Source organism: Accipiter gentilis, chromosome 5 (genome assembly GCF_929443795.1).
Source record: "Accipiter gentilis chromosome 5, bAccGen1.1, whole genome shotgun sequence".
Taxonomy (NCBI): domain Eukaryota; kingdom Metazoa; phylum Chordata; class Aves; order Accipitriformes; family Accipitridae; genus Astur; species Astur gentilis.
In genome coordinates this window covers 6259666-6285193 of record NC_064884.1, presented here as the reverse complement: position 1 = coordinate 6285193, position 25528 = coordinate 6259666, and the positions used below count along the sequence as shown (strand labels likewise).

Genomic DNA, 25528 nt, shown 5'->3' with positions numbered 1-25528 from the left:
ACATTGTGGAAAAGTGATCGAAAAGGTTTTCTGCAGGACCAACAGGAGGCTAACCTTAAGCACTTTAAGTGATATAAGCATACAATGCATAAATGTGCCTTCTCATTCCAAAGCCATCTTCCCCTTCACAAGCACTGAACAGACTCTGTTCGCAAACCCCATTTTATTAACTGCTTGGTCCACTAATCCAAGGCTTAACCAGTCAGGTATGTCTGGTTTAGATGTACAGATAAAGCTCCACTTTCATAGAGAACAGGCTTTAGAATAACTGCCCTAAGTGATGAATGCAAACATCAGAGTTTCTATGAAAATGTCATTTTACACATAGCATGTATATTACATAAGCAAGTTACAACTATAGGAATAGGGAAGTAACTTTCCTCAAAGTTAGACAGAAATGAACAGATTTAAAACAGTGAAAAATATGAGTCCTGGGTATGATGCTAACAGTACATCCCCAGAATAAATCCACTGAAGTCAGTGTTATAGCAGTGCCAAACTGATTTAAAAGCAACATCTTTTCCTTTTGTCAGAGAAACATCTGGCCAAGGTCTTTTCCACATGATACCTCTCATCCCTCTGACTAATATTCCTTACCTCCTCCACACTGTCAATCATGCAAAGGTAGAAAGTCTGAAGAAGGCTGCAGTGTCAACATAGAAATAAAGCTGAACCAAATCATGCATGGGATAGAGCTTATCAGAGCAGCAGTCCTTCAGCTTCAGTGACAGCTATTCCAGCAATTCTACCTTTGCTGTCATAGAGGGGAGCTGCATATAGGAACCCAAAACCAGAGCATTGTTATCAGCTCTGTCTTATGGGATGTCTTCTTTTGTCCTAGCTTACATGTGATGTACACAGGGATGAAAGGTACATGACTGCCAGCCCCCCAAAATTAAGCCTTTTGTCCAGTCTTGCTCCTCCTCAGACACAGCCCATTAGTGCTTTGGAGAGCATGTGTTTCTATATAGGATTTACTCCTTGGCGCTCTGGTGGCAGTAAGCATATTAAATGCGACCATGGTTAGTTATCTGAACTGATCTAAGAACAAGAACAGGCTGTCTCCTGTATCAGCTAACAACTAGCTTCTTCGTGGGAAAACTGGACAGCTATGGGCAAGGCTGGATTGAAGACTTATCCATTAGAAGCTCTGATCATATTAACAGCCTGCTGTATCTTCAGTGCTCCAAAAATCAAACTGCTCATCTTTGAGTTGCAGAGAGAGATATAGAACTGGCACCTACAGACCTTGAAAACTGTCTTATTTTTCTCCATAAAATTTTAGCCTGGGTGTATGGCTCTTGCGGAAATAAAATTGATGAGTAAAACCTGAAGAAAAAAAACACTTGAGAAAAAACCTGCAATTCAAATACAATTGTTTTCAGTGTAACAACCCCATGCTCTCTGTAACAGCCCAATAGAGATCTTGCAACACCAAAACTACTTCCAGAGAGGAAGAAAATCTGTTTCTTTTCCAAAAGAGATGTATTTTTCCCCCTGCAGTCCATTACTGAACTTGTTCATTGAACTTTCCTACTGCTTTCTCTAAGAGGAAAGTCACCATAACAAATTGTCCTGAACAGGAGGCATGTTACGTTGCACCAATGTGGCACAGAGCTACATAAGAGCCTTGAGCTATTTCCTGGAGAATGAAGCAGTGAGAAAATAAATAGTATTGCTGCTGCCTATTAAAGCTGGCAAAAATATAAAATCCAGTAGGAACTAGTTGGATTTCCATAGTAAAATAAAGTTATGAGCCCAGTGTTGTGTGAACAGGAGACAGTACAAAACATCTCAGCATCCACTAGAAAATGAGTAAAACACAGTATAATGCGTGCAGATATATACAGAAAGCACTTGCACTAGTATAAAAATATCCACAGTCCTCAGACAAATGTAAACTGGTACAAAATAATTCCAAGAACAGGAACATGTTTACAAAAGGACATGTTAATATAAAACAGTAAAACCAGGTTCACCCCCTCCCAACCTTATGCACAGCACAGACACACAGGTAGTCCACAGAAGGGCCACATGTACTGAGAATGAGCAGAGCCTTGACTTGCCATTTGACCTTCTAAGTCAGTGCCTGCTGCACATCACAGCCAGCACTCTGGAAGTACAGTTGACTGGCAGCAAAAGGGCAGAGACAGGCAATGCAGAAACAAACGAACAAACCCACAAAACCAAAAAGAAAAACCCACCCTCAGGGATTTTAGGGCTTGTTCTTTCCAAGCAGTTATTTATTTACTGATCCTTCAGGCACCCCAGGAGCAGGCATACCAGGGAACTGGTGGTGTAACTGACAGGGTTTATTGTACTGGTGTGGATAATTGTTTGGTGGCCCTGGCAATGAGTGGACAGCAGCACACAGTGATGCCTCTGCACAGGAGGTGACAAACTGTCTGCCTTGCTGAAAGAGGAGAGGGCAGGAGTGCAGGGAAAGAGGCTCAACAAGGAGAGGGGTTATAAGTACCTCAGGGTAGCAGCTGGTTCCAGCTTCCCTGCAAATGAAATCCTTCAGCAAATACGCAAGCACCAAGATCCCACAGTCCCCATGGCAACAAAGCAAATCCAGAGGGCCTCAGAATTGAGTACAGCTTTGGAGAACAAGTGGGAAAAGCAAGGCTAGGAAATCAAAGCCTGAGTTTGGAAGAAAGGGAGCTTTGCCAAGCTGGTGATCTTTGCTTTAGACCATGTGTAAAACCTCCAGAAGACTGTCTTCTCTCCCCATGTCAGATTTCCGTACTGTCAGTCTGGAATGTCCAGAAAGTTCACTCTGCTCCTGCAGCATGTGCATGTCCAGGACCAAAGTTGGTCAAACCTTCAGCTCACATAATCTAGCAGCTTCTAACTCATGAAGACAAAGCTTCACATTTTTGCCATCAGTGCAGATTTATGTAATACCATGTACAAGAAACTAGACTTGAAATGCCCAGATCACAGCCTGCACCACATATTATAGGAATGGAGAAGCAGGGAAAGGGAGCAATGCATCATTAAGGCCTTCAGGGTTTAGTTGACAGGACAAAGCAAGGTGTTTCCTTCCCACAGACCTGTCATTTCAGTCTCAGAACACTGTCTGCATTTGGGCATGGAAAGTCAGATGCCAGACATCCATGCACACAACATGCATTACCCATTGTTTGCAGAGAAGCCCTCTTTTTTGGCAGCTTGAATTGGACTCCTAGCACACGTGCTTTTTGGTCATTCTTTGAGCTCAGCAGCCAGTTACAGGTTTCCATAGTGACAAGACTTAAAAGCTTGACTAATTCTCCCCATGGTCTTCTTCCACCCAGGCCACAATTTTCCCCTCCCAACCAGGAATGATGTCATCATCATGGAATACCTACAAAACAAACGAACAAAAAAAAAAAAAAAAAAAAGGAAATCCAGTCACGTCTGGAGTCTGGACACCGCTTGCCTACAGTGTGAGTGGCATAAGAGGCAGACATCAAGTCAGAGATCCCAGCTCAGATTTCACTACACAGCCCAGAGAACATGTACCTTATCCATCATTCACATGTCTGAGTAATCTTTTGAGGTTTTAGGTAAAAAACAGATTAGGCCCCTTCTTTAACCAGTAACCGTCAAGATTATTACTGGCATGGTTTTGACAGGAAAGGTAAAATAAGGCAGAAAACCTGCCTTTTCTGATCCAGAGTACAATCTCCAGCTGTTTCTACAGAATGGCTACATAGTCAGCTGACTGTTCCCAGAGAGGGTAACCCTTGGCACTTGTCTTAATTTGTGATACAGGAACTATCCCAGTAACCTTTAATGAATCCAACCCACACAAACACCAGCCTCAGCATAAACAGGGCTGTAATGCAGTACACAGAGGAAAAGATGCTACAAACAGAGTTATCCCTGAAAAACATTTAAAAGAAAGTAGGAGAATGTTTTCTGAATAAACCACATTTGCCTAAAGTGTGTCTCATTGCAACAGGTTTCATAAAGCCACTTGAAGGGTTAGAAGTGTAGTCTGGGTTTTTGCCCAGTGTCCCCTGAGCAATGCTGTGTCACAGACTGTCTTTGCCAATAGCCAGCTCTTTGCCCAAGGGCCTCTGCAACCCCCACGTAACTGCAATCACATTCATGTAATTACTCTGGCTGGGGATGAAAACATCCCATTTTAGCACATTACAAGAGGACCGTAATCCACAGTTGTGAAAATACAGTCTGTTTGGGGGCAAGTTCAAAGATTTCATTAGTTTAGAAGTGAGGTGACCGTGGTCTCCAGGGTTGTGCAGTAACACTGAACCCAAAGTGGCTGATAGCTAAATTCCACACTTACCTCCTCCTTGACTGTGCCAAACTCTGGATCCAGGGCTTTGAAGTGGTACCGGTGGGTTCCTTCACGATCAATAGCTACCTTAAAATCCTTCAGAGTCACTTCCCCTAACCTGCAAAGGAAGAGTTCAGCACTATCCCATGGTACACCGTTACCAGATTTAGCTCAAGCATTACTGCATGACATGCAGAGCCACAGCACAAATCTAGATAGGCATGTGGCACCCTGACCACAGGGATGTGAGGAGTGTGCCCCTCCAGGAACACACCTGTCAACCCCAAGGTCCTCGTCAGAGGAAGAATTGCCTCCTGATTGACTAAGAACTGCCTCAAAACAGCCTTTTTCACTTTCCCTTTTGCACTGACAGTCACAGTAGTTTTGACAGGAGCATGCTGCACTACATGGCACAATACAACTGCTTGGATGCTTTCTCTTGCTCTTGGAAGTTAGTAAAAAAAAAAAAAAAAAAAAAAAAAAAAAAGAGAGAGAGAGAGATTAATCTCTTAGGGCTCTAAAGCAGCTAGGAGGCTGAGGCAATTTTCCCCAGACAATGGCATGAAATCCAATGCCCAAGTTAATGCACAGCAACCCTGTGCTAGTTGTGACCATACCCAGAAGAGATCAGACTAATGCTTTAAGGGAAACAAGCACCTCCCACATCAGCATCAGCAAGGCAAACCCAGACCTCACCTCTTTGGTATGTTGACCATGAAAGGTGTGAGGGAGCGGTCAGTGAAGTACAACACTTTGGTGCAGGCACTGGTGCTCATCACGGGTGTGCTGTGAGAATGAGGCAGTTCTGCAAAGACAAGAGCACTATCATTGGGGAACAGCCTGTCTCCTGCCACAACAGGAGACAAAAGGGGTGGTCTGAGCAAATTTGCCATCATGGCAGACAACCTGGTGATAGAAGAGATTCTTAAGAGGGTAGCTAATCATCCCTGTTGGGAAGGGCCAGGCATTCCCCTTCTTACTGCAAAACTTTGCATTTTAAGGTAGGGTTGCCATCCAGCTCTGTTGTTAGCATGGAAGATTTGCCTAGCACTGCCCTCCAGGACTACTGTGCCATCCACAGAGGGGCTTGTTGCCACCATCTACTCCACAGACACTCTATTCACTACCTCAGCAGTGACAGGAGAACATTTCTGGAAGAGAAAATGACTGAACAGTACCCCATTCAGTACAGCTACCTTATCACTTGCCTTCCCTTGCAGATGGGTAGAGCAAGATGAAGTGACTGATCATCATCAAGGCAAAAGGTTATCTGTCTCTCCCCGTCCTCCCATTCTAGTTGGCCAGGATGGGTGTTGTACATGTATTTTTCTTTGCTCATTTGTGTTTCTGTCTCTCTGGCTACTGCCTTGTTTCCTGCTTCCCTGCAATGTGCTGTGCCAAAGGCTGAAGCAGAGGAAGGTTCACATTGAGTGACTCTACAATTTTAATATTCCTAGCATGCAGAAAACACTATGGACATCCAGTCAAAGGCTTTCTAATTCAACAAGTCTTTGGAGCTACCTCTTAGAGCTCTTTACACCCAAGGCATTCTACATTTGTGGCTGCACAACTCAATTTTTCTGCTGCAGTGGAGCCTGCTAAGTGGAGAGGTACAGTTTGCATGCAGAGAACTAGCAACTGCAGTTTATGGGAGAGGAGGGAGAACCCAGCAAATCCTCCCCACAACCCACTTCAGGCTTCTGAGCTCCTCTCCTACCTTCCCCCACACCTTGTACCTCCAGGCTACCCTGCTGCTGGACACTACGACGCAGCTGAAAGGTGGGGGCTTCTGTCCTTCCCCAGTACCTACAGTCTCCTACAACCTCATAGACTTTCTAGGTGACATTTACAACCAACATTGGAAAAAACAGCCTTCATGATGAAAAGCAAACATGGAGCTGCTGCAGCTGGAGCCAGGAAACATGGTGTCAGAAAGGGCTGTGCTGTTATGCATATAAGAAAGGAGCTAGGCACTGATGGGGAAACAGGGGAAGAGGCAACTGTACAGTTATCCGTGTCCCACTAGATGGTGCAAACCAGCAGGAAAGCTGAAGTAACATCACATTTCCCACTCATCCCACGGATAATTGTTTGTCATAGTTATTTATGCTGCAGTACTACCGAAGTGGCCCAGACAGACTCCCACTGTGATGGTGCTTTACAAACAAGCAGCCATAGATTGTCTCTGCCCCTTTTCCTTTGCAGTGAAGTCTGATCTGTAGAGCAAATGACTAAAGGGAAGAAAGCAAGCTCTGGTAAAGGGAGTAAGAAGCTGGAGGTGACAGATTCCCAAGCAGGGATGCTATGCCCTGGACTCTGGGCAGGAAACCAGAGCGATGAGTTTGGCAGTGGGAGTGCAGGAGCTGAAAGGCACTTACTGGATTTGGGAGGCCAGGAGTCTCTACACTCATTTGTTGCTCTGCTTGCCGGTGATTTCCCCCGGATCTAGGGTGCAAAGCCAAAAGAGTGAGAACAAAGCGTCACTTCCCAGTTGGAGCTCTCATTGCTGCTTAGCTCTGAGTTATGTGAGGGGCAGAAGTTGAGAGCTAAGTGCCCTAGGAAGCCTTTACCCTTCTCTCTTGCCTCTTCTGTGCTTCCATGCGGTACAGCCGTTCCATCAGGCTGGAGATCCCCTGCTCCAGGCTGTCAATCGTGTGGTGCTGTGGATCATGGCCACTGAAACTGTTCCTAAGGCTGCGAAGGGCATCACGAACCAGCTGCAAGTCATTTGTCTGCCCAAGAGACAAGAAGTCAGTCAGACTTAACTCCAGGCTGCTTTCTTCCCATCTAAAGCCACAGGTCTTAGAAAGGGGAAATACCTCTTAACAAGATAACAGCTTCCAGGATATCTGGAGCCCATATCTGCATCTGGCTGGGAAAGTATCCCTTAGGTGCACTTACCCCTCGGTGGGCTGCAGGAGCAGCTCCTTTTCCTGCTGTCTGGAGGAAGCCATTGCTCTGAGCACTGTGACCACTGTAAGCCATTACCTGTTCAGGGGAAGATGCATGTGCCACTAGGAATGTAAGTGTTAGGACCTCCCCAAAGATCCCAATTTGTGAACTTCAAAATGACGAGAGGGCATGAAAACTTTCCACATCAGTGATATAACTCCCATCTTCTACGAGGTAAATACACTCAGTAAGGAGTGTGCAGGCAGTCCTATAGGTCAGAGCACAAACATAATTCTTCACATACAGGTGGAGAAAGAGGCAGAGACAGAAAGGGGCTTGCTGCTACATCATAGAGGGCTCTGTACACTCTAGTGTGCACAATCAGCATTCAAGTGGCACTGTGGAGGGACAGATACCGAGGCTGGCACTCTTTCCACAAAGACAGTTCCAAGTGCTCAATACCAGCGTCAACAGGAAAAGGAGGAGATAAGAAGCTAAGCCCTGGTCTAACCATTAGCCAGTGTAAGAGCTGAAGCTAGAAGCCAAGAGTCTCTGGCTTCCACTCAGTCCTGTGATCCCCTCACTGTTTCATCCCTAAAGATTTTGACACAAGAGGATAAGACAGTGCTCAATGCTGAGAACTCTGGTAAGTTGGATGCTTTGTGGAGTCTTCTGGCTGCCTTGGTTAGGGCACTGACAATGAGACTGCAGAGCCAGGACTTTCTGGGATGAAGTGGATGATTTCTGGAGATGGGTAGCTAGAGGGTGCTGGACAGAAACATCACTCCAACAGTCTGATATTTAGACCAAGGCTTCCCATACCTCTTCAGCTTCTCTCTTCATGCAGTGAGCTAGCAGGGCCTCTTTGTGCTCCAGCTCCCGCTCCAAATCCACCTGTGAGGGGAGTAGAAGAGTTGGCACAAACTGAGTGACCAAGGTTAAGTGCCAGCTCTTCAGGGCATCAGTGCAGCCCACCTGCTCCATACCTGTTGGTAGCTGGCCTCAGAAAGCTGCCTAAGCATTTCATCCAGTTTGGTCTGATGCTGCTGTAAATGCCGATCCTTCTGGCACAGTTCTTTCTGCAACACAATAATCAAGAGAATCAACAGAACAGTGAGTAAGGCTGACAATCATCTTCCCATGGCCAGGAAGGTTATGTTGTCTGCCGGGATCAGGTTCCTCTACAGGCTGATTTACACAATGTGTGTACTTATAGCTAGATGTTAGAATTGAGTATCAAAGCTTTTTTTGAAAAGGTCGGTCAGGTTGTTATTGCCTGGAGTCCCCTTGCCCAGCAAAGATCCACTGCTGAGGCCAGACAACTGTCCCAGAGAAAACAGATTCCTGAGGGATCAGTGGACAATCAGGTGACCCAACCTAACCTGACAGGCTTCTGCATAAGCATTAGATACTCAACAAGCCATCACAGAAAAAACATGACAGTAAAAGATCTACTATAAAAAGCTGTGGGCAGAACACAAAGAACATCTGATCCCTCCATCTCACTGCAAACATCCATGGCCATTGCAACTTGTTCACTATCCACAGTGCCATTCCCATAGGTGACTGAGTGCCAGGGAGACAGCAGTCACATTCACAAAACTGAAGAACCACCAGATGCTGCCCCCAGCAAAGCCTCCAGTGAAGAGAGGTCCCATTACTTTGTATTCTGCCAGTAGCCGGTTTCTCTCTTCAACCTTCCTCTGAAGGTCAACCTGCAGAAATAACACACAGGTGTGAGGTAGGTATTCCTAGAGAGTTAGTGACAACCTCTTTGCCCCTTGTGCTAAAGGGTGACCTGAGACCAAATATCAGCAGAGTTCAAGGGAGCTGGTGTCTATGGATGGCAGGCTTTTGGACAGGACAGTTCCTTCCTTGCCCTTCTTTTTCTCCCGAGAGACACTGTACATGGCAGCTTCACCTGTCAAAGTGCCACCTGCTAACCCAGGGAGCACAATGACGAAAGAAGAATGCAACTGGAATGAAAACATCATGGTTAGCCCCTCCCTGTTTCAGCTGAAGGTCTTGGAGGACAGGAGGTGGGAGGGAAGAATAGGAAACTCCAGTGAGTCTCACAGCTGGCTAGTAGACTATGTGCAGTTTTTACTATGCAGAGACCTTTGACTGGTCGTTCACTATCCCATGACCCCAAGAATTAAACTGCAACCACCCACTCCACCCTGTGGCTACTGGAGCCCTCAGGGCCACCAACCTCTTTCTAAAATAATCTAACCATCAGCAGCACAGTGACTCACATTCTGGTTGTGCAATTCCTCCTTGTCCATGTTTGCTCTCAGCAGTTCCTGCTTTAGCTGAAGAACTGAAGCATCCTGTTGAATCAGCCTTTGCTGTAAAGCATCCTAGGAAAATATGTTATCTGTAGGAAGGTACAAGACAGAGGCAGAGACCCTTCCCTGGGAAGTGAGTGACCTAGATCAGGGGCCATAACACAGTGGGGCCACTCACAGGGCTGAAGTGTTGCCAAGATCCCAGGAGAGCAGGAGGTATATAGACATCTGCCCAATGGGCTCTCAGCCCTTCTGCCTTTCTCTTACCCAAAAGTGATTTCCCTGCCAACATTCTAGCCATCTGGGACAGAGGAATTTCTGTGTTTTTACCTGAACTTCCTGCCCCAAAAGTGGCCTGACAATTTGCTCTCATGATAAAAACAGCAGTGTCTTTGGAAGGTCTTTTCAGTGTCCTACAGCTAGTGTCTTCAGCCATGCATCTGCAGCATCCAGAGGGCAGAAAGATGCCAACATCAGCCAAGGATATAAGGAAACTTAAGCTCTCAGTGTGACCTAGTTGTGCAATTAAATCCTTTCTGAAGAGGCCAAAGTCAGGACTAATTCTGCACCTTTCACTCAGTGTTACCCAGAAGCCAAGTGCTCTACATTGAACAGCAACTGCTGTTTGCTTCCTTCACAGAAGCCTGACAGGCAGCTCTAAAAATACCTCTGCTCAAGAGTAGATTTATTAGTGTTCAGAACTCCAGAGGGAGAAAATGAGTAAACAGGAGCCAAAGTTGTGAGAAACACTGCAGCTGAAGAAGACAAGGATACCCCCATGCAATTTTTCCTCTGCCGTAAAGAATGAGTTCACTGGGCCAATCCTACTGTGCATACCCCAAGATAGAGGGGACAAAAAAAGAGCCATGAGAATGAAGCAGGCATCCTATGCCTGATATTTCGTTTAGGGGAAAACAGACAGAAGAGGGGACATTTGAGCACAATCCTACCGACAGAAACAGAATCCAGAACTAACTCCTTGTGCCTGCCTTAACTGCAGTCTCTCCCTGGAACCAGAAACAGACCATAGGATGTCCTACCTCCAAGTCCCCTAATACAACTCCCTCCACAATCTGAGATTCCTCAGAGGTGTATGGTTGCTGTTGGCCCTGGCCCTACTCATGGGCTGCAGCAGACTCTAAAGCTTTACTATTAATATTTGATGAAGTGCCCCTTTCCTCACCTTTATTCCCTGTAGGTTTCGAGCTTCCTGTTTGTATTTCAATAGCTCCTTCTGTAAATGCAACATAATTTGATTAAATGGCATCTTGTCACCCCTTCAGAATCAACCAAATTCAGTGTTCTCTGTCCCCAGACACCTGCTTCAGAAGAAAGCACATCCCACCTTTTCCCACGGAACAAAGGACATGTCAGACCCCTGAGCCATTTTAATGAGTTACAAACATGACAAAACAATTGAGCAGCTCCCTAAGCCCCTGCTAGTAAAGCCATGAGAGAAAAAGATTGCCTAGTCCCCCAAATCCATCCTTCAGGGCAATGTCAAATACTTCTCTCCCAGCACCGGAACTGGTCCCAGAGACAGCAGCAGCAGAAAGCTGTACTAAGGCAGGCTTGACAGGGCAGGTTCTTCTTACCTGCATTTATTTCCTACTTGAAAACTTGTTTATATTCAGACACAACTAGAAACTTAACAGCTGTCATGGGCAAAGTTTTGAGAAGCTAGTACAACCTGGATCTCTGCAGCTTCAAGAGCATGCAGGAAAAATCCATTTCAGGGCTCATTTAAGTTCCAGTACTACTTAGATATTTGTTTTGCCAGCAACTGACTTTACCGGCATTGGCTTGAGGCAAAGTAGGGAGGCGGCATATATTTTTCTGGTGCTATTCCACAAACTTCTAGTAACTGCTAATATGGATACAACAAACACTTCCCAGCCAAGTATTGTTGAGTGCTCTCAAGGTCAATGATTTATGGTCTCGGGGAAACAGGTGTCTACACTCCTGGAGGGATGGAGATCCCACACAGCTGAATATGGGAACAGAGTTGGAGCCCCAACACAACATATTCCCTATGTCATCTGTTGTGTTGTCCACTGCCCTGTCCCCATGTCCCTCCTCCCCGCCCCCCCCAAAAAACCAAGTAGGACAGAGTCTGCAAAATCTCCTGACCCAAAACCTCTCCTTCCCCTTCATCTGTCCCCTTCTAACCTTTAGGTCTTGATTTTCTTCCACACTCTGGTCCAGGCGACTTCGAATTATGATCTGAATATAAAAATACCACGGTTATTATTGTGCAAGGCACCTGCCTATGGCAGAACAGCGTGAAGGGCAGCTTGATCAGAGAAATGTAGGTACAGCAGTGTGCTCACCAGCTGCTCTTCGGGGCAGGCTCCATGTTCACAAAGTTCAAAGGAACCTTCCTGCTCATCCTCAGGTAAAGACCCATTGAGCAACAAAGCCTGGGAAGATGAAGGAAAAAATCTCCTCTTCAGGTGTTTCAAAGGAAAACAGGCCAGCTGCAGTTCTGGCTAAGTCATTCATATCAGTCTCTAAACAGTTTCGTTTTCCATTTCTGCTGACTTATTCCTCTCAAAAATTAGTAGAATTTTTCAGGAATGAACAAGCAAATTTATCCCCTGAAAAAGCTCTCCCAGAGATATCTGTCAGCCAATACTTTTCCGCACAGACACCAAACAAGGACAATTACTCAGATTTTCAGGGAGTGAAGTCTGTCTCAGGCTTCAGTCCAAGGGTAGCCTTCACTACAGTGACAGACTTGAAGTCTAAAGCAGAGACTGAACCAGGTTTATGCTGTAAGGCTTCTCTTCTGAAATGAGACTGAAGTGTCTCCTGCTGAAAGAAGCCATTCTAATCACATATCTACAAAAGACTTTAGAAACAGGATGTTCAGGGAAGCCTAATTCTGTTCTACACTAGACAAGATCAAGACACATTCAGAACTGTTGTCCAAGTGAGGGAAGAGCCCTCACCCACACAGACAGTGAAAATCTTAAGCTATGCCCTGTGCTTGAGGAAGGCTACTAGAAACACAGTATTAACTCCTTCAGCAACTCCAAGGTAGCCCAGATGTCTGCAGGAAGATGCCAGAAGTCCTGTAGTAGACTGAATCCAGCCTGAAGGAGGGAACAGCGTGCACAGTAGGAAGTGTGACTAGCAGGACCAGGCCATATCTCCAGCACGGTATACCATACTGTTTTTCTCTAGCTGATGTTTTTTACATTGATCTTTCTGTCTCTAACTCCCAGGACTCGGGGCACTTGGTATCTGCTAAGATGTTGCATACAACTGGACACACTGGAAAGAATCATGCCTCTTTCAGTTAGCTTTCTAGTTTATTTCTATTTGAACTCCATGGCTAAAACCAAAATATCCCATTTGCAGTAATACTCCAATTTAGCCTTGAAAGAATTCAAGGCTGACAGGTCAGGTTCTGCCTGCTGACAGAATCTTCCACCAAAGAGCTGCAACTGCTGCAGAATAGCAAATAGCAATCTGTATTCAGTTAATGCAAAAGCTCTTTGGAAAACTGTTTTCTGAGTGCATCCCAAAGTCTTCCCAGCAGGACAATCAAGCAGGAATCACACAGGAACATAAAAAGCTGCCATGGTTTTAGTGCTTCATGGGGTATATGTACATCAGGTCCCTGATATTTCAATCAAACTGTCATGAACTGGAGGCTCTTAAGTATCGAGCAAGTGGGGGAAAATCAATTAATCAAATCCAATCTCTGGGCTAGCAACATCAGCTGCCTCTTCTTATTCCCAGGGGATGAGGGGGCAGCAATGCCAGCTGCTCGCCCTCACTCCTGAAACATGGGGCCAGCCAAGGCTGGAGGAACAGGACATGCCAGTCCCTCCAGTGCCACCTCTCCCTGCTCCCAGTGGGCACATAATGCAACTGTATTTTACCGGTGAACCCAGCAATTTTGTTGGTTTTTTTTTCTTTTGAGTCTTTTGTTTTCTGCCCATTGTCCACAGCAAAAGTGCCTGTCCGCCCACACCCCACCCTCCACCCCGGCTGCCTATGCTTCTCACACAAGCTCTGCTTTGTTTACTGGCACATAAATATTTACAATTCAGAGCCAGTATGGTTCCCAGCACAAACAGAAAGGAATATTCCTGAGAGAGTTCAGTGTCTTTACCATATGGATCAGGGGCTCTACTCCCCATGCAGAGTCAAACACATTGGGCTGAGGGTCATTTGGTCAGGGAGTGACTGGAACAGGGCAGCAAGGAAAAGGTCCTGCAAGTAAATAGTTGTGTAGAGAATGTGCCAAATATTATAGTTCAGCCTAGCTCACTGAAAGACTGATGCAAGACTGTGTGACCCCTGATCAGCTCTGTGAATCTTGATTGATTTCCTGACATTCCTTGTCTCGCTGCATTACTTCCGATCACAAATCACAGAAAGACTACTCTATTCTCTCAGGCTGCTTACAAAACCTGCAGGATGCTGTGTGCCCCAGTGAAGAAGGGGAGTCCCAGCCCCTGCACGTGGGAAAACACTGCTGCATCTTTATCATTTTGCACAGTAACGTATGTGCTTTGCACAGTGACAGCACGTACAGGAGTTAGTATAGCATCACAGGACAGGGGACCAAGCCAATGAACCCAGCTAGGATCTGGACTCCAACCAAAAGACTACACAGACAAAATCACCTTCAAAAAACAGGCTTTGTTTTAGATTCTCTGCAGTGGTTCCATTCTTACCTGCATTCAGTGTGCCCTTTGCCCTCTCACAGTCCACTTAAATTACTATTAGTGGATATCACTGATCTTCAGTCTTCATAGCAACATAATTTTCTTTCTCTCTCCACACTCTTCTCTGTCCCTCCCTACTGACCAAGAGCCTCAAATCATGTCAACACCAAGTTTTGGAGAAGCCTGAGCTAAGAAGAAGAAACGGTTGTGTCTGAATTGCACAGACTGGTGTTAAAATCCTTTCTCTGAAACCCTGGTAAATATACTGGGGCTGGGGAAGCTGCAGCCATCTTTCCTCTTCCCCCGGGTTCTCTTGGTTAAGCATGCCACACAATGATGGGGATGGGCATACCCTGCCCCAAGCAAGACTGTGGCTGGATCCAGCTGTCTTCTAAATTGCATCTGGGACATTGGAAAGGACGGTTTTGGCATTCTCCATTCTAGAGAAGGTGACCAGCACCAAATCACAATTGCAGTAGCCAAGAGAGCCTAAATATCGCAAGAAAGGAAGATGTCAGAGTGCTTAGTCAGTAGCATTCTGTTGCTGGTTAAGGTGTCCGCACGGGCTGCAGCCAATATATCCCAGTACACACTATCCACACTATCAGAAATACTTCCTCATTCCTGAGGAACCCTTCCTGAAGGGACTCATCCCACAGGGTGAGACACAGGGAAAAGCCACTGTCCCTGTTTAACTGAGGTGACCCAAAAGACCAACTGACTTCTTGCACAATCACCCCAGGAGACCTCACTGGACCAGGACTCTGATTCAAGTCTCTCAAGTTCTAGGCCAGTGTCCCAGCTGCAAGATAACCTGTCTTCCAGCTACAGCTGGTGGGAAAAGAAATGCGTGTGGAAGGGAACAATGGCTAAGAAGAAAATCTATTACCTGTAAACCTGAAATCATCTTCTTCGCTTCCTCCATTTCTTTTTCCAAATGGTCCTGTTGTTCCAAAAGCTGCTCCTCCCATGAATTCTCCAAATATGACCCAGGGTTCCCTACTTGCCACTCAGGCTGGAAATGAGTTTCTGTCTCTTCTGGAAGAGAGAGCAGCTGAATGTGGTCACGACAGACAAAGGAGCCCAGAAAAGACTTGCACCACACAATAATTGCCTGCTGTCCACACTAGCCATCACTAACAAGCAAGCATGTCTTCTAGCCGGTATCAAGGAAGTTGCTACAGGTGTGACATCTTGTCTAATCTGAAGGATTTATGCCTCATTCTTTATGCAAAGGAAGCTTTCCTGCATACACAAATATCAAAGATACGCATCCTTCCCCTTATTAACTTTGCTGCATGTGATTCCTCAGTAGTGGAGGTTTCAAAGCACATCACAGGGGACAACACAGTGCACTGTGTGTGGTAGAAAATACCTAAGGAGAGAAAAGCAACTGTGGGATTTTAAGAGAATGTCTTAGTGTTAGAGGGTGCACCAAAGACCCACTGAAGGCAACATTAAACAGTATTTCTACTTGTCAAATAACATGGCTTTCTCAAGGTGGATGACACACCTAATTCTGAAAAAGACTTTTTTCTTAATAGCAAGTCTAATAGCCTTGCATGCCTTTTCTGATCCCCACAGCATAAACTGAGGTTACTGGTTAACTATCATCCACTGGTTGGCCCAGGAATGTAGATTTTTTTCTTTCTTTTTTTTTTTTTTTTTTCTTCCCTAAGAAGGGATGAGGTTTGATCAGAAGTAATCATAGCAGTGCTTGTTAGCTAGTTGACCAAAAGTGAAATTGGCCAATGCAAGCTGCTGTAGATCTGTAGACATGCAGCTACAATATCCTACTGTATGGGCAGCAAGCAGACACAGTACCACTAACAATTTAAGGACAAGCCACAGCCTGCCAGCTACTTCAGCCACTGAGATAGTCTGTCAAATACTTTTGAAGGAGCACTGAAGCAGGACTACACTGGCTGAAGCAGCAAAGCATTTCGTAGGAGAGTTTCTCTGTCATTTGCTCTTGGGATGGATGCTAATCAGAAAGAGTCGTTACTAGACTGCATTCCTGAGAAGAAGAAACAAACAAACAAAAGCACTTCAAGAACTTCTTTGAAAACCTGAAAACCTCTCCTTTAATCAGCATGAAAATTTTAAGTGTGAACTGACCATATCACAGGGCATTTGTGGCAATACAGCAATGACTTCTCAATGCAAACACCAAAACAATACTGCAACTGTTCAATTCCTTGCAGAGAGCCACTTGACCTATGTACAGGTGTGCTGTAAACACAGACCCTTACACAAAGTCAAGTTATGCATCATGGGCTTAACAAGCTCACATGGACTCTTTCTTTAATGGAATTTTAAATGTTTTTTTCAACATGGCCTAATGAGGCTGTGATAAAAGCATTCACCCTACAGTGAAAACTATATATGACCCCCTTAATCCATCTCCAGAGCTTTTTATTTCCCTAGTGTTATTTTGCAAGCCTCACAGACATTGCCATATTATGGTTTTATTGTAGTGTTAGAAGTTTTGGGATTTAGTTTTATGTGAACAGATACTCAGCATCACATTCATTTCAGTCACTGGGGAACTTTTCAGCAAGTTTATGATACAAACAAATCCCAATGAAAGTATGATCTGTAAAACATTATCTGCAAGGTACCTGTTTTTGTTTCTGTTTCTTCAGTGTGAATGATCACAAGTCTTTCCTTCTCCTCTGATGGTGCTACAGTGGATTCACTCTTCACACTATGGATAGGACTGGGTGATGTAAGACTGCAGAGGAAAGAAGAAACAATTACTTTTAGTGCTGATCATATCCTCATCTAAGATAAAAGTGAATATGCAGGCAGGCTTGTTGAAACTAAGAATTATCTGCATACTAGAGAGGCCATTAACAAACCAAACTGGGCATGTAACTTTTCCATCACTCTACTTCAGTGTCACAGTAGGCTAACTAGTATATAGCACAATGTGTCTCTGCATTTTCCTTAACAGAATGCAAGTTTGAGACTGCCACCACAGAATTCACATACACTCACACAGGGTAAGACCACGCTCTACTGAAGGTCTGCTCAGAAAAAATTTACTGCGAGTTTTACGTTCATACTATAAGCTGAACAAAAAGCCACCCTGGCTTGCTTCATCTCTTGCCCTGGCTTTCAGAAACACCACTTCATTAACTTGGAATTCCAACAGCAAAATATTTTTGGCAGTCAGATACCACTCATGTTCTTAAGGTAAAACTTCTTGAAAGTACCCACATATTTTCACTGGAGCCATCTCAGCTGACTGTGAGGTTCAAGCAATCTTTTTTCAGAAATTCTTCCTAAATGCATCACCCAGACAACATCAAAAGGTGGCTGAAGCTCACTGACCCATTCAGTGTACCTCTAAAGTCACAGGAACTAATCCTTGCAAGTGTGAGCAGGAGTTAATTTTTCATTCTCCTCAACACAGAAACAAAGGAAGGAGAACAAAAAGAAAACAGTGTGGAAATAATACAATAGGTTTAGAAAAATAAGAGGCTTTGACAGCTCGCCTTCCCCATCTTCCCAGCACTGCTGCTACATATTTCACAGCTCTCTCACAGAATCAGAAAAGCCTTGCAATAGGGATGGAAATGATTTGCTAGTAGCTTCTGTCTGGTCCATTCCCACAGCCAGTGCTAGCCTACTTCTCATTTATATTATAGACCTTCAAGCAGTCTAATTTTAATGGTCCAGACTGAATGGACTTTCACCATGTTAAAGGACAAGATGAATACAACTTACTAAGTGAAAGAATAACCATCTTCTAATGGGGATCTCTAACAGCTATAGTACCTGTTCTTTCCTGCTCAAACAGGGCATGCATGATTTTTAAAGGGGTCCAGGCCACCTGGCTTTGCTCAAGGATTTAACTTCAAGAAGGCTAACTCCATTACAGCAGTCTCTGATTAGGCACATTTTGTATACAATATTTGTAACCAGTGCCCTGTTCTTGCTTGTCACTGAATGGGTGCACAGCATAAAATTAAAATAATTGTCTGGGAGCCCAGAGAGTACTATTGGGTTTGCATTATATAATAAGGGTCAGAGGAAAGGATGAAACTTTCAAACAGCACAGGTACAAACAGGAAGCCCAGCTGATCTAACATGTCCAGTAACTCTGAGAGGGATGTTACTTCCTTCTAGGAACAGATCTCAATATTCTCCCGCATATGCTCAGCTGATACTCTGAATGTGCCATCATCCTAAGGCCACTGAGAAGTGCATTACTGGTTCTCATTCATGCAAAAGATGAAAGAATGAGAACTGTCCTAGAAAAACAATATTAGCAACTGTTAGGTGAGAAGATGGTGAAACTGAGGGATGGGCTAGAGCAGGGAACTGTAAAGAAGAATGAGCAGGACAAAAAACAAGGAGACAGAGCCTGGAAATAACATTCCCCTCTTCCAGAGTCTAGTCCTCTCGGCACAGCCCAAAGGAAATACGAAGGATCCCAGCTGGGACAGGGGGGTGGGGTTGAGTCGTCACTACAGGTCTTCACAACATACACAGTTTTACAGACAATTGCTTAGGCATTCCTATGTCCACAGCCTCCTTTCTAGGCAGTTTCCCTATTTTAAAAGGCCAGTGGGTTCATGTGGCATCAGTGACAACCTCTAAAACCATGCCAAACAGTGAAAGAGCCACTGATATGCACTCAGATGAAGCAGCTGCACAGGTCAGGTTGCATCATACATTATGCCATCAAGTTAATGCTGGAAACATTTCTACAGTTTTTCTATCAGTCACCAAACTCATTACAGTATGAAATATCCACTGATGTAATTTGTTCTTTAAAGTACATAACAATTTGTGATTAAAGCATGCAGAAATAAATAGCTTTAATTTCCCAGCACTTAAGACAGATTTATGATGCAAACTCTTCCACTTTATTCCTTTTACCAGTTGGTTTCTTAACCCATATCCTTTCTCCACTGAGTCCCAGAGTTGCCAGTGCCTGCACAGACAAGGCTTTAGGGCAACAGTCCCAGTGATAAGTTTGAATTCTCATAATTTTAATAAACACCCCATCCCTGCTGTTTCAAATTACAATGGCAACAATCGCTCACCATTTGACCTGCTTCCCTCCCATGATCCCACTTTAACCTTTCGCCTCACTGAATCCGTTTCCCGGGGAGCCTCAGGATTCTGGCTACAGACATGCCTTGTCCCTTCACATGCTCAGAATTCAGTGCAGAAGATGCCAGCTCCTGTCAAACTACCGGAGAAATATTTGCAAGCCAGACCGCTTCACATTAGCTGGAAGATTCACAGCAGAAACAAAAAGAAAAAAAACTCAGAGTCTTTGCAAGAAACCGTCAGATGGCACATATTTGATTCCAGAGTCAGGGAATTCTGCAGCCTGGGTTTTGCTTTTGCTGGTTTTCCTCTCAGGTTATTTGTCTCTTGCTGCTGCATTTTGGTCAGCTGCACACCCAGTTGTTTTCACCACACGGACTGCCATCTGGATTGCCAGTGGTGCTTCTCATCCCATTCTGCCCTCTTTAGACTCCAAGCACCTGCTGCAGATGCCAACAAACAGCCAAGAGAAGGTGCTCCTGCAAGCAGTAGGTTCCCTGCTCCTCCAGGCTTGGATGCGGTCTCGGAAGACGGCATGCAGCACTTCCCAGCCCTATGCACGGCTTCCTCTTCCTCGCTATCTCCAGCTCCCTCTCCCTCCTGCTGTCACACAGGCTGTGCAAGGCAGAGCCTTTTCTCTCAGATGCCTGGCTCAGAGTGGGGGAGGGAAGGCTGGTGGAAGGGGAGGGGAAAGGGAGATGGATGGGTGAGGGGCTCAAGTGGCCTGGGAATCCATCTGATTTTGGCAAATTTTCCATGAATCATTTCAATTGCCTTTGCTTATTAGAGCTTTTGTCCTGGGAATTCTGTTATTCGGGCTGTGAGCTCTCTTACTGAAGAGTTAATGCAGAAATGAGCTGATGCTAGGCAGGGGATGCTGCCCTGGGACAGACATGACAGCAGCACAATTAGACGGAGGGGGTGGCTGCAGTTAATAACCACATCTCTCACTAATAAAAAAAGTGGCTGGCTTCTCCCAGCCAGTTCTCATAACTAAGCTAGTACATTTCTCTCTGGAAGGAAGGAGAAACAAGCATCTTGTTTTCATCATGAAGACTGCTGTCAGCAGAAGACATCCCCAGGAGCTGGAGGTGAGATTGCTCCCAGTTTCTTTGGGTAGATCACTGATCACTTATGTAAAGATTCTCACCATATTATGTCCTATCAACAATAATATCACCATTACCTCATGGTAAGAGAACTCACATTATGGGGAAAACAAAAAAAAACCCAACACAAAGTGACTGAGGATGTACAGAGAAATTTTCACTCACCACCAAAATACAGCCACATACAAGCAAACAGCAGATGTCTGACAATCCATTATGGGGTAGAAGAGTACACATAAAATACTACAGCTACCTTAAACTAAGGAATGAGTGCAGAGAGCAGCATGTTTCACTCGCTGTCCTACTGAGATCATGGTTCAAGAGTCAACACCAAAGTCCTGTGACATTAGCCATGATATCCTGTTGCAAAGACTAGAATTTTTACATCTCCTCTGGAATGACAGCTTCAAAAGTACACTCTCTACTGACATCATGTGGAGGCAGTGGTCCAATACTGGCTCATATGGAGTTCCCACACTCTTCCAAATGTGCATGTCTGTATTTATAAACACGATCTCACAATGATATACAGCAAATTTTGGGGATAAGTACAAACTATTGTCCTCTGTTGGGCCAAGCAACCTTAATTCTCAGGTACACGGAGGCCTCATGGTACTATGGAGCATCAAAAGTGGCCTCAGAAATCCTGTGGAGACATCCTGCCTGCTGAGAAACTGTCAGTGGCAATCTGTCCTAGGAAAATGAACCTCCTCACTCCTGCACAAATCGTGGGGTGGGGGGTGGGATGCCGAGTTGAGGCACTCTCAGGGAGCAGCCCAGGCAGGACATCCTGACAACAAAGCAGAGTACAGGCTTACACTGGGAACTGTGAATCAATGAGAGCTGCAGCTATACCCATGCAGCTCTGCCCTCTTACTCTGTTCCAGAAGAGATTAAATGGAGCAAAGCATAATATCCAGAGGGAGATCGAATATGTTCAGTTACATAGTCCTTTGTCTTCAAGCAAGTTTCTTGTTCTCTGGGGAAAAAGGGAAAGGCTGTCCTTTACTATGAAACTATCCATGCTGGATCAGCTCCCCCACTGTAGTACAGTTTTTCTTCAAGAGCCCCTTCAGCTACACACTGTCTCTCCTATATCCATGAAAACAAACAACACAGCCATGTGTCCTCCTTCTCCCCTCCACTGCTCAAGTTAAGTAGTAAGAAGAGCTTGTAAAGCACCAGTGTAATGTGTTGTAACTGGCACACGCTGCTCAGGTTCACAGCTGCAAGTTGTGGCACTTCCTATTGAAAGTATATTAGATGCTGCCATTCTAACCAATCCTGTCTCCTACAGGCTCCATTTCCTTAGAAAGCCTCCACTTGCACCAGCTTGACCTTGCTTAACTTGTGCAGTCAAGAACCCCAGTCAAGGCTGCAGGCTGTTTATAGCATAGAGCACACACTTCTCAGGATCCAAGTCCTACTTCAAAGGCAAAAAGTCACCCCCAATGGAAACCATACTGAACTCTGACTTTCAGGCTTCACAGCAGTATCCAGGAGATTTTTCAGTAAAATAATTAAATGCTGCACTTTAGAGTGAAGGTGAAAGTCTGGGGGACGGAAGGGTAAATTAGATAACTGTAAATCTAGGGACAATTAAAGGTGATGGATGAGGGCATGATGGCAATGAAGACACAGCTGCAGATCCCCCTGGGACCATATATCTTGATTAAAGACTGGTGTATTCCTGCAACTGCTGTTCAAATCCACATGACCCCTCATCTCCATCTCTCTGCAGGACATGAGGTTTGTTGGTTTAAGTTCCTTTTCTCCATATCTTTTCCATCAGCTCTAAAATATTCATCCCTTGCATCCTAGCTACTCTGCCTCTTCCTTCCTGTGAAGCAGGCCACAAACTCCATTTCAGCATCCCTCATGTCAGCACTCCCTCAAAAGGCTCCACCTGTACATTCAGGTTCACAGTAAAATCTTTAGCTGTGTCTTTCCTAATCCTATTCCCCTGGTCTCAGTGATGGATGCTCCAGAGCTTTAGACAATTGTAACGCAGAAGTGTCTTTCCTAATCCTATTCCCCTGGTCTCAGTGATGGATGCTCCAGAGCTTTAGACAATTGTAACGCAGAAGTTCCTAACCCTTACCTATGCGATCACATCACGAATTAGATAAATTTTATTTGTGGGAGAAGTGGCAGTAAACTACTGCTTCATGTTGGTTCATGAGGCTTCATTCTCCAGATCAGGCAGGAGACTATATGCTGGGAACTCTCTTTTCTATCAGAGCCAACCAGATCACAGTGATAAGAAAGAGCACTTTAGGGAACGTCAGACAGGACCATGAGGGAACACATCTTGAATTCCTTACCTGAAAGAGTGGGACTCCAATGGCATGTTCTGCTGCCCTTCATACTGCTGCACCAGTGCCCGGACACTCCAGTAGGGGTTTTCAATCTCCTCATCCATGCTGCTATTTCTGGAGATAATAATCATAGAATGAGGGAAGTCCCACCTGATAGGAGCAGACATTCTTCTTGTCTCCAAGAAGGAGGGTAGGAAAGCTAATGAAAGGAAGGTAAGAAGGAGAGGACAGCTAGAAAACTGCCAATTAAGAAAATTCTCCTATCAGGGAGCTCCATCTCATCTTCTTGGTGCGAGGGAAACAAGCAAACAGGCCCTCGCCTTTTAAACTCATGCCTATCTCTGAGACTGGAAAACTACAAGACCTCTGGGAAGGCAAGGAAAAGAACAGAATTTGCAAATAGCACAAGAACTGGCTTTTCTGAAAAACTCCTGGCCCAAGGCCTTTGCAAAAGAAACCTTTGACATTTGATTTTTCAAAAAAATATACCATTTCAACCTCATTTCCAAACTGCTTCATGGGTACTCCCTTGAGCCAGTGTAATATGGGCAAATGACCTTCAGCTGTGTAAATTAAACCCTCAATAGACCACCATCTGGCTTACATTTAAATGTCATTACTGTTATTATTATAATCCACCTAGCACCTTTTGCAAGTGTTAAATGTGCTTTGCAGAATTACACATTTCTTCTGTACATGGTTCACCTCCCTTCATTATCAGCAGAACTCCTCTGCTTACATGGTAGGCTGCATCAGCTGATTAACAGCACACAACACTCTGCATCTGCCTATATAGCAGTAAGTGTAACATTGGGTGAACAGCAATGTAGAAGACAGAATGGACTTGTACAACAGCCTCAATGCCTCAATTGTGGAAGTAACTGCTCCCAGATCTGTAACCAGTACCTGCAGTTAGGACCTTACTTTTGTTTCACTTGAAATGAGAATGTCTCCAAGTAGATAGCACCAAGAAAGGGCACTGTGCTCAAAGTGAAATGGGGAAAATGAGGCAGCAGAATTGCCTCTGGCTTGGCCATAAAGAACTACTCTTTTCCAGTGAGACAACAGAGATCCAGCAGTTCTTTTACTGTAAAACCTGAAAAGAACCTGGGATACCTGCAGTCTTCATCATCAGGCAGCCAGGCTAGGTCAGTACTCCCCTTTGTTAGGCCACTATCTAGGTTTCAGTGAGACAGCAGTGGTTTGTCTCTGTTTGCACAATAGGAGAGCTACCTTACACCAGCAATTTTCAGGATAAAGAGGCACCTATTTTAAAAGAAATTGTGTCCATCTGCTAACATGACCTGACCTCACATAACCACAGAAAACTCATTACCTCTGTCTGTGCCGGAAAACATCCCGGCCAGATTGCGAGACATCTTGACGAACATCTGCCAGAGCAGCCACAGCCCCTTGGGCCACCGCAGCAGCTGAGCAAGGCCTGTGACTGGCAGGTGATGCTGACGAGCTCTTCCCCACCATGCCAGCAGGGCTATGATTCATTGCTCTTCCAGAGCCTGGTTTGAAATGAGCAGCTAAGGCCAGGATCAACCTCATGATAGATTTCAAGTTCCCATCAACAATATCTGCAAAATGCAAATAAAGCCAAGGACGATGCCATTAATATGAAGTCCCACCAGAGCTGTATCTGACCAACAAGTATGAATATAATTAAACCCAATGGGACCATGCCAATAAACAAGGACTATGATAAAAGGACTGCATTACAGCACTGATGTTTAGCTCTGCTTGTTTTGTACAGAGCAGCAAACTGACTGCCACCTAGAGATCACAAGTTTAAGTGCTTTGAACAGACCTAAGCCTTCCCTCTATGGCCATTTCCAGCTAACAATCCAGTAGGTTATGTGACAGCACACGATAATTACTGAATGCTCACTGGAAAAGTACAACAGTTACTGAAGACTACCATTGTACCAGCAGTCACTTCAATTAGCACATGGAATTTCCATTTTTTTAAATACTAAAGACCAGAGAACAGCAAAGTATTTATTTAGCAATAGCGTCCTGTACCATAAACTGTTCATAGCACCTTGCATATGTTAAATAGTCAGTTTTAATAATATTATACTAGGCATTTCCCCCAGCATACAAACTTGCTCAAACATGTTGATCTCAAGTTCACTGCAAAGATCAGACATTCTTTTAGACTAGGATTTCTCAAAACAATTTAGTAACTGAGATACTCAAAGTCCATTAAAATAATAGGAATAGTGTTTCCAAATATCAGAGACAGAGACTAAAAAAAAAATAAATCATAAGTGCTGGAGGCATGAAGGCTGGTTATTACTTGCTTTAGTATCCGAAAAATTAGAAAGATCCAAAAAAAGTCACAGTGACTGTTAGCTCCACATCATTCACAGAGAACATGAAGCCAAACGTTTGTGTGAGTCATTTGAAGTCCTAGAATGAGTCAATATCAGAACTATGACCAGAGCTCTGGAGTGTGCATACCAGAGTCTTGTGCCTGTATCCTATCCTATGACCACATGACATCATTTCATTGCATATCCAGGTTGATACCTTTGCTTATGTAAGACTTTTACCAATATTGCTATCAATTCTACAGTCATTAGCTCATAAGACAACTTGCAACATTACTGAAAGAACTAGTACAGCCTCCAATCTGCCAGTAGCAGTACTGTGGGAACAGTACTCATTACTCCGTATTTAAATTCTAAGCCTTTCACCAAACCTATAAACCAACAGCTTGTACTCTCCTCCTAACAAGGGCCATGCACTCCATGTAGTCCATCTCAGCATTTTTCTTCTCTCTCTCATCTGAAGGGCCACAGACAATCAGAACTGTATCCCCTCCCAGTACAGTCAGCAAACAGTAAGGATCAGGGCCTATCTTCAGTGTCAT

The 25528-nt window shown here is 44.6% G+C and overlaps 1 protein-coding gene across 2 annotated transcripts in view; it reads right to left on the bottom strand.

Annotated features, from left to right (window-relative positions):
* Positions 1–1812: 1812 nt before the first annotated feature.
* DIXDC1 (DIX domain containing 1) overlaps positions 1813–25528 on the bottom strand; it is a 38732-nt gene continuing 15016 nt past the window's right edge. The window contains exons 4-20 of one of the 2 annotated variants that reach the window (XM_049799560.1): positions 23981–24230; positions 22651–22758; positions 16772–16884; positions 15040–15188; positions 11799–11888; positions 11638–11691; positions 10652–10702; positions 9436–9540; positions 8842–8895; positions 8167–8259; positions 8003–8074; positions 7190–7276; positions 6859–7020; positions 6667–6733; positions 4985–5093; positions 4298–4406; positions 1813–3349 (exon numbers count right to left, since the gene is read on the bottom strand). In XM_049799560.1, the coding sequence (XP_049655517.1) occupies positions 3269–3349; positions 4298–4406; positions 4985–5093; positions 6667–6733; positions 6859–7020; positions 7190–7276; positions 8003–8074; positions 8167–8259; positions 8842–8895; positions 9436–9540; positions 10652–10702; positions 11638–11691; positions 11799–11888; positions 15040–15188; positions 16772–16884; positions 22651–22758; positions 23981–24230 (1754 nt within the window). In that variant the 3' untranslated portion in view covers positions 1813–3268. Of the gene's footprint in view, positions 3350–4297; positions 4407–4984; positions 5094–6666; positions 6734–6858; positions 7021–7189; positions 7277–8002; positions 8075–8166; positions 8260–8841; positions 8896–9435; positions 9541–10651; positions 10703–11637; positions 11692–11798; positions 11889–15039; positions 15189–16771; positions 16885–19207; positions 19799–22650; positions 22759–23980; positions 24231–25528 lie in introns of those variants that run through there. The other variant, XM_049799561.1, reaches the window with a different exon arrangement.